This window comes from Sminthopsis crassicaudata, chromosome 6 (genome assembly GCF_048593235.1).
Source record: "Sminthopsis crassicaudata isolate SCR6 chromosome 6, ASM4859323v1, whole genome shotgun sequence".
Classification (NCBI taxonomy): Eukaryota; Metazoa; Chordata; class Mammalia; order Dasyuromorphia; family Dasyuridae; genus Sminthopsis; species Sminthopsis crassicaudata.
Genome location: NC_133622.1, coordinates 244377492 through 244387381, shown reverse-complemented (window position 1 = coordinate 244387381; position 9890 = coordinate 244377492). Strand labels below are relative to the sequence as shown.

At 38.0% G+C, this 9890-nt stretch overlaps 1 protein-coding gene across 1 annotated transcript; it reads left to right on the top strand.

Annotated features, from left to right (window-relative positions):
* The first annotated feature begins 6358 nt into the window (after positions 1-6358).
* Positions 6359-7321, top strand: LOC141547814 (olfactory receptor 10Q1-like). The gene has a single exon (XM_074276396.1). It carries the CDS (start codon positions 6359-6361, stop codon positions 7319-7321), a length of 963 nt encoding a protein of 320 aa, XP_074132497.1.
* Positions 7322-9890: the final 2569 nt, after the last annotated feature.

The following is a 9890-nucleotide window of genomic DNA, read 5'->3' as shown; positions in this document are numbered from 1 at the left end:
TCATTTTGTCTAAATGTCTCATTCCACAAATGAAGAAGCTGAGAAAGGATGCAGGTCAGTGATGTTCCCTGCTTTGATCCTACCATTATCACTTGGGAGTTAGAATTTTTGACTAAAAAATGGGGCAGCCTTTGAAAAAAGAAGAAATGAGCTTAATCTGGCATGACATCAGACTATAACTACCCTCAGAAGAGTATCTGAACTTTCACTTATTTGACTCTCTAATAATAAATGTTTTAAAAATATAAGTAGAAAAGAATATGGCCAAGTGAGTGTTTGTACCTGAGACCTTTCCATCTTCATCCAAGCAGAAGAACTTAGAAATTTAACCTGAGGTGACAAAGTTGGTGCAATGGCCAAGCTGGGACTTTAGGCCCAGTCCCCTGATTCCCAGTACTGGCCTCTTGCCAATGCTAGGGAAAACCCATGCTACTACCATTTCCCATTACTAAGATATTCTGGAACATGGGCTCAGGAAGTCCCTGAGGAAGGGAGAGGAGGACAGAAGAGTGAGAGTCCCTCCTCTAGGTCCCTAGATATTAGTTGTGGTTCTGCATCCCAAGAATCATCTGAGTGCCCATTAATCTTGTCTGGGATTCAGTACAGAGATCCATTGGGAAAACTCCTATATTTTTGCAAACCATTTCCCTGAAAGAGTATTCAAAGGAAACACTAAACATCCTTGCCAAAGTAATTAGAGACATATTATAAACTGACATACAAGAACTTTTAATTTTAATTATTGGCATATTTAATTTGGAGGGTGCCCTAGACTATATCTGGGAGCACTCTATGATATCCCTGACTAGCCTCCTCATACCAAAGTTGTCAACTCTCTAAGGTTCTCGGGTAATAAAGAGCACCTAAGTCTCTCCTCACCTTCAGCTGAAACAGAAGAATAGAACTGAAGCACCAGCCAAGGCCTCTCCTTTCCAGAAAACCCCTCTCTCTTGGAAAGCCATGGGTCCTCATTCTATTGAACTCAAAACAAAAAAGTCAAAGGAAATTGGTGTATATTCTGAGAGACAGGAGGCTGAAACATTGCATGTTCAAGATAGTTTTTGGATCAGAGTTTTTGGCTAAATGCTTTATGGAGTCAGAGACATTGGATACTGGTAAGGAAAAATAAATTCTTTTCATTTATTGTCTACATAAGAATATAGAGTCTAAAGCTGGATGGGGTGTTAAAAATACTTTAGCTCAGCGGTTCTTAACAATTTTAAGTCTCATGGACTCTTTGGGCAGCCTGATGAATCATATTTAAATGCAACAAATAGAAAAATTAGTGTTCTTTATGCCAAGTGATTGGTATAAGTGAGAGACATTTTAACTGGGATTCAGGACCCCTTAGTTCTATGCCCAGCTCGGCTACCGACTTGCTATTTAGCTTGTCCTTTCTGAACTTAATATTTTTCATCTATAAAATGTGGAAGTTGGACTCAATGCCTGAGCTGTTCTTTACACAATAAAGTTCTTGGTGCACAGCAAACATCCAATAAATGTTTGCTGACATGACCAGTTCTGATGCATTCTCTGTTCTATGTTCCAATGTTCCTTTCAGCACTATCATCTAAAGTCCTTCCCAGCTCAGATGAGATATGACACAATCCTTAGGAAGGGACCTGCATCTGCTCCTTCTCTGCCTCTCATGCAGGACCACACATGTTACAGGGCATGTAATAGCATTAGATAACAATTTCTTAAAGGTCTAGTGGACAGTTCTTTGGTCACTACGGACAGGTCCTAGAAAAGTTCCAACTTTTAATAATCTTGTACAGACTCAGGGCACCAGTAAACATTTAATCCAGCTGTCTGGAAAAAGCTTGCAAACTGAATAGTCAAGCCTAACTTGACTAATGAGGAAGCTGATACCTTCAGGACAGGACTCAGGGTTCTTGTAACTCATTAGGTTGTTAAAAATTTGTTTTTTCCTTAGAGTCTAAAACAAGAGTCTCCAGTCCATGTCCAGAAGACAATTCAAGGATCTTTAATCTTATAAAATCACAAAAGTATAGACTTAGAACCCTGAAGGACTTCAGAAGTCAAATAGTCCAAAACCTTCCTTTACAAATGAGAAAAGTCATACAAAATCATACATGAACTCTTCTCTTCTAACTCCAGAACCAGAGTGTTTTGGTCTGTCATCATGCTGAGGAAGAAATTCCCCTCTATATGTTCTAATGCAATAACAGGCATGTCTTTTCATCCTGGGCCACTTGTGCCCACATGCTGCCATGAATCCTCCATAGAAGAGCTGTCCAATGCAAAAAGGGCCTTCCTTGGGGTCTTTGACCAGTTCCTGGTTACTTCTTCATTGTCTAACATGTCTTCCTAACCCTCATTAAGTGCAAAATTGATGAGCTCTAACTATGGAGGGGAATTATCCCATAGTCTCCACAGTTCTTCCACCATTTATACACTCAGGGAAATTTTGTAACCCTGAAGCTTCCTTTAGAGCAGTTCATTGCAGCAGAAGCTCTTCCTGCATGCCAGACACCATAAATTTGGACAAACTTGATGCTTTATCATCAGGAAGAATCAGTGGGATATGAGTCAGGGAATTAAAGGGTTTCAGAAGAGACTTTAAGGAAAATGAAGCTTACATCCCTCATTTCTAGACAGAAATACTTGGGCTCAGAGAGGAAAGTGATTTGACCAAAATCACATAATTAGTTAGGAAAAGAAGGGATTTTAAACCAGGATTCCTAGAATCTCAATCAAAAGAGGACAGACTGTTGGATTGTAGTATAAAAAAACCTAAGACTATCACTAGTTTTCTGTATAATTAATGGAATGAAATAGTTTCCCTTTCACATCTCCTGCACTACATCTAAGGGATCCTACTTGTCTTTCAGAAGAATTTTGTTCATATTCTTCCTTTTTTATACATATCACTGTCATTTCTCAATGACTTTCCTCATGCCACAATAGAGTTCTTCCCAAAATAACTTAGTTTAGTCAAACCAAAATATACATGTATTATATGTGTGAAAATATATGCTTCATTTCATATGAATTATTTAGCATGTGTGCTAGGAGGACCCAAGCTCCATACTCAGTTCTACAGTGTTATTCAAGATGATGAAATCCAGAGAAATCAGGATGATTGGTGAGAAGAGGGAGAGAATTCCAAGTCTGGGCGATAGCCAGAAAAAAAAGTGCTGGAAGTGGGAAGATGGTGTATCTTCTAAGGGAAACAGCAAGGAGGACAATGTCACTACATCACATATTATGTGGGACAGTATAATATACATAAATATTAGAAATGTAATAAAGCAATGGTTTTTTAAAAAAACAGATTTTATATTGAATTATGGAGACAATTGGAAACCATTGGATATCAATGAGTGCAGGGGGTAGGGGAAGGGCTGACATGGTTGGAACTAAATTTAAGGATGATCACTTTGGCAGCTGAGTGGAGGGTGGGATGGAATTAAGTTAGACTTGAAGCAGGAACACCAACTAGCAACCTACTGTAGTAGCCAGGACATATGGAAATAGAGGCCCATACAAGGAGGTAGAAGTGTCAGAGGAAGAAAATGGGCATAGCGATAGATGCCATAAAGTTAGAAATGAGGAAACATGGCAAATAATTGGATATGGGGAGGGAGAGGAAGAGTAGCTGATAGCAACTACTTTGGAAGTCTTGATGATGGGGGGATGACTATGCCCTCCATAATAGCCAAGTCAGGTCTATATGTCTTAAAGGATGAGGTCTCACCATTGAGTAAAGATCTACATGTGGTTATCTATTCTTCTTAGGTTAAAAATAATTTATACCTGCATTCCTGGTTAAATCCTCCTTGGTTATAGTTAAATCCTGGGGATGACTTTCTGTACACTCATTGCTCCTATTTTATTTAAGATTTTTGCATCAATATTCATTATGGAGATTGATGCTCTTGCAAGATCACAGGGATCAAAACTAAAAAGGACTGTGCATGCAATCTATTCCAACCTCTTAATTTCATTTAGATAACTGAGAGAACTGGGAAGGAAAGGTGACTTGTCCAATATAAAATAACTGGTAAGAAGTAGAAAAAGGTTCAAGACTCAGATCTTTGGCTTCTTAATCATGTTCTGGTAATAAATGACTTTGGTAAAATGTGACAGCTGTCTTTAAGAACTGGAAGGATCGTCATTGTACACAAGGAGTCTGGGGTCCAGGAGCTGAGAGCTCCCCGAGATGCTCATCTTTTTCCACGGGTACTGTCTACCTATGTATCAAAGCTTAGTGGGGCACTCACTACGTAGAGACTTAAAACTGAAGGCAAGAAGACATGGCCCAAGACACATTAACTGTGATCCTAGGCAAGTCACTGAATATCTCCCTACCCCATTTTTTTTCACCTGTAAAATGGGGATTTGTGAGAGCAAAAGGACATAATATTTATTAAGTGCATGGCAAATCTTGAGGCACTAGCTTTATTATTGATATCATTATTATTATAATTAGTACTAAATTTAGACTCTCCTCAGTCTCTGTATGTTTGCAAGGGAAGAATGTCCCCCCTATTAGAACTACATTGGTTCCTCTACCTTCCCAGTTAACACCCTTTTGTGAAATCCAATCAATGTCAATAGGCTGGTTACCAATGTAGAACATAGTACATGGTGGCTCATGAACAAGCTTACTAGAATCCCCAACCCTCCAAGGTTACTCCGAGAGCTTTAAAAAGAGAAGAGCTCTGCCTTTCGCTAGAAACCCAGACTTCCAGGTTGAGGGCAGTTGGAACAGGGATCTCAAGGGAATATAATAATAACTATTCTTCCTCCCTCCCAGTTTTCTTCTCCTCTTTCTTTCTTCTACTTTTGCTTCTCCTTTCTCTTCACTCTTCTATCCCTATGAGAAGAATTTTACTCTATTCATCTTATAGTCAAGAGAACTATATTTTCTGCCACCAAAATTTCCTGGTGAGATGGTGTACAACGAAACACTAAAGGTTCTTTCTCACTGTCTTTTCCTCTGCAAAAGGGAATAGTGTGCACCTGGGTATTATTCATTTACATATTTTCTTCCTTAGAATATTTCAACTGATCTTTTTGTGATACCATAGATATGGTACATTTTCTATACTTTCTTATTTCTTTTTCTTAGGTGAATGTTAATCTGGAGATAGAATAAGTCAAGTAAATATAAAAACACAAAAAAATACACAAAAAAATCTCCAGTACCATGAGCTACTAGTGACAGCAGCAGAGACTACTGTAGCTGGCAGCAGCAATAATAAACTAAAAGGACCCATGCCAGGACTGTATAGGTCCAACAGTCAATAGATGTCACCTTAAAAGACGCTGGCCCAACTGAGCTAAGAAGCTTGCTCAATGTCCATTGAATATATTACTTACAGAATTACTCTTGGTGGGTTATGCCAGTAAAGAAAAAGATGTTTAGGCCCAGAAGGTACCACTTGATAAATTATAGTGTCTATTTGATGGTACCTTTGTTAATGAAGTGCGAGTCAATTCCCATAGAGGCTTTTCTTGTGCATGTTTGTGTGTGCGTGCATGCATATGTCTCTGTGTAAAAGAAAATAAATGAGGTTGGGTAATCTTCTGGGTTGAAGAGGAATATTTCATCCATACCACTTTAAGTTTGAAGCTATGCTCTTCAAGGAATCCATTACACAGAAAGGTCAATGTACCTTTTGATTTCAAAAGGGTTCTTTTTTCTAATTTCTACCTTTTCTAAATCATCTCAGTACAAAAATTCTATAAAAACTAATTAATTTCTACTGGTTAAGAATTATGGAAAAGATCTCATCAGAATGGGAACTTTTGAGCAATGGAGTTTATGTGCAATGATGTTAAAAGTCACAACCACTCAGGATTACCCCTATAATGCTAATCAATTGGCCTCTCAACACTCGACTTGCCCTTTCAAGTTCAGGATTGTGAGAGGAAGCATAGAGATTTTTGTACTGATGATATATATTATTAGGCTGTAAGAGAAAGACGGCACAATAGAGGTCATTCCCTCCATGAACAAATGAATTAAGAACCAAAGGGGTGAAATTATTTCTGTCAAAGGATTTTAATAAATGTTGGAGGGACAGCTAGGTGGAGCAGTGGATAGCACACCAGCCCTGAATTCAGGAGGACCCCAGTTCAAATCTGGTCTCAGACACTTAACACTTCCTAGCTGTGTGACCCTAGGCAAGTCACTTAACCCCAGCCTCAAGAAAAAAATAAAATAAAATAAAATAAATAAATAAATAGATAGATAAATAAATAAATAAATGTTGGAAGTCCAAAACTCTACCAGTCTATGATTGTAGAAACAAAATGGAAACTTGCTGATATTTTCAAGGAAATCCAGTAATGGGGTTTGATTTTCTATTTTTCTTTGATAGGTGACATGTCTTCTCCTGCTATTATTCATCTCAACCAGTCTGGCCCCACTGAGTTTGTATTCAGGGTGTTCACCTCTTCCCCCACGATTCAGGTCCTGCTCTTCTGCTTCTTCCTTTTTCTCTATGTAATGATTCTCTGTGGGAATGCTGCCATTATCTGGGCTGTGTACACAAACATCTCCCTGCAAACTCCCATGTACTTCTTCCTGTCCAACCTGTCCTTCCTGGAGATCTGTTATACCACTACTTTGGTACCACTGATGCTCTCCAACATCATGGGAGAAAGAAAGCCCATCTCATTGACTCGTTGTGCAACTCAGATGTTCTTTTTTGCCACCTTTGGCAGCACTGACTGTTTCCTATTGGCTGTCATGGCATATGACCGCTATGTGGCCATCTGCTATCCCCTACAATACACTCTCATCATGACCCCACAGCTGTGTACCCAAATGGTGGCTGGACCCCTGAGTCTGGCTCTTTTTCTTTCACTGCCACTCACATCATTGGTCTTCTCCCTGCCCTTCTGTGGACGCTTCCTGGAGATCAACCATTTTTTCTGTGATATACCACCTGTCCTACGGCTAGCTTGTGCTGACACTCGTGTGCCACAGGCTGTCCTTTATGTGATAAGCATCCTTAATCTGACCATCCCCTTCCTGCTTATTTGCATTTCCTATGTCTTCATTGCCATCACCATCTTGCATATTCCTTCAGTTGAGGGGCGCCAGCGAGCCTTCTCCACCTGCTCTTCCCATCTCACTGTGGTCCTGCTACAATATGGCTGTGGCAGTTTGGTCTACTTTCGACCCCCATCAAGCACTCCTGCAGATGAAGATAGGCATATTGCCTTAGTCTACACCTTCGTTACTCCCCTCCTCAACCCTATCATTTATACCTTAAGGAATAAGGATGTCAAAAATGTTCTGAAAAAAGCCATGAGCAAAAAGGCAGCCTCTGAGAACCTGTGAAGGTAGAGGCTAAGAGACCCAATAGCTGCCAAAAAGAGAGCCTTTAAAAAATACAGCTCCAATGCATCATTTCCCATAATTCATACTTTCTTAGTTTCTTCAATTTCATAATAGGTGCTCAATCCATGATTGTTGGCTGACTGATTGATTAGGTTGCTGTCAACATTGGGAGGTTTTTTAAGACTCTAATACCCAAGAGAGCAACATGGATAAAATTTTAAACTTTTTATTAACAGAGAGGCTGGAATCAGTGATGACTATGATCTCTTGAAATCCTTCAGACTATGAGTTTTAACTGTCTTACTTTTGTGTAGAATCTTATTTCCCAGAGCATTTTTATTTTCTGCCATTGTAATTCTAGATTTCAAAGTAATGATCATTATTTTTACCATATTAATATTATCGTTATTGTTGTTGTTCAGTTGTTGCAATCATGTCTGACTCTTGATGACCCCATTTGGGATTTTCTTGACAAAGACATTGGCATAGTTTTTCCATTTCCTTTTGCAGCTCGTTTTAAAGGTGAGGAAACTGAGATAAACAAGATAAAATGACAGGCCCAGGTTCACAAAGATAGTGAGAACAAATCTGAGAGCAAATTTGAACATGGGAAGATAAGTTTTCCTGACTCCAGCACTCTATTTACTGTGCCATCTAGCTGTTTCTATTAATATTAATAAAAATAATAATGTTAATTACTAATAATTATTTTGAAAATCATGATAAATTAGTTATTAATTCTAATACTGACATTTTGGAACATGTGAGATAACATATTTTATAAAGCAATTTCCAAACCTTAATTTTGCTGTTTCATTGCTTTTTCATTCAGGTCCTATATTTTGTGACTCTCTTTTGGAGTTTTCTTGAAAAAGATGCTGAATTGATTTCTCTATGTAATGATTCTCTGTGGGAATCTGCCATTATCTGGCCTGTGTACACAAACATCTCCTTGCAAACCCCCATGTACTTCTTCCTGTCCAACGTGTCCCTCCTCATCTCCACTAATCACGAAGCTCATACATCCAGGCCTTTGTTCTTTGCATCTTTGACTTTATTCTTCCCTGTTTTAGAACCTTTGAAAGCTCAAAAGACGGGACCGCCAAACACTAGTGTCCATCAATATTGGAATTAGGCAAAAGTCAGGTTGTAATCAGTGAAATCCTGATTCCTCCCCCATCTTGACCTCATCAAGAAGAAGCAGAGATTCTTACTAATTACTAGATACATGGAATTGGAGCACTCATCATTTGCAACTATCACTGTGGTAAAAATATTAATATGAGAGCTCAAAAGGGCATTATTAGAGGGATACCTAGAGCCCAGAGATAGACCTAACCTTGTTCTAGATACTCAAGGTGCTGCTGTTGGGGGTGATTGGAAGAATGAATCTAAAGTCATGCTCCATTATTATTATAAATATTATTATCATTCTCATGATATTGAAATCCAGAACCATATTAATCACCATGCCAAATGTACAAAGTCCCAAAATGTAGAATGAAAAATATACAAATATGTGGAACTGGAAGAATAAATCAAAACCAGGTGGGGATAGGATCAAATAAATAAACATTTTTCCTGTCCTCAGGACAGTGAGCCTACAAAAGATGAGATTACATCTAAATACATTCAACCAATTACCCTGCCCCCCCCATAAAATGTCATTTATCCATTTAAACAACATTATCCTATAAATACTAAATACATAATACATAAAATACAAAATACATAAAAGAATGACAGAGGGATAAGAACTTGTCCTAAGACTATTTCTATAAGCACTTCATCAAATACAAGATGAAGAGAGTAAAAATACTGATTGTAATAATGAAAGAGTACATTTATAAAGGGTTTTAAGGCTTATAAAATACTTTACTGCATTATGACATTTCAACCTCATAACAAATCTATAAAATACTAGGGGTGTTTTTATTGTCTTCATTTTACAAAATTGAATCTCCAATAATATTTACATAATTCTTACATAATTCCATAATTCTTTAAGCTTTAAAAAGTACTTTATATTGATATAGTGGTATCTATGCTATGAAGCTTGCTTGGAAATCACCATTTCTGGTTCTGATCAAGCACTTCTAAGCTTTGGGGGCCATTCCATTTTGGCCAGATGATAACCTAGTAACAGAAAGATTGGGCATTTGCTGTTATGAGTCATCCCTTATTCTTACTCTTGATTCAAAGGCCATGATAGTTTTAGGGTCCCTGAAAGCAGAAAAAAAAAAAAAAAAAAAACAAGTACTTGCTCTGTGACTCGAAATCCCAGAATTATCAGAAATGACCCAGTTCTTTATTTTGCAAAATAATATGCATAATTATACGTATACATATATATACACACATATACATATACATACAGAGAGAAACAGAAACAGAGAGGAAGATAGAAAATTAAAGACAGAGACACAGAGAGAGAAAGGGAGGAAAGAAGCGGGGAAAGAGAGAGCCATATTGTAGATCTTTGTGTGTCACAATATATAGAACAAGAATTTGGAAATGTTCCCATAGTCTACCCCATGGGTTGAATAGGATTTGAGCTGACTCCACAAAT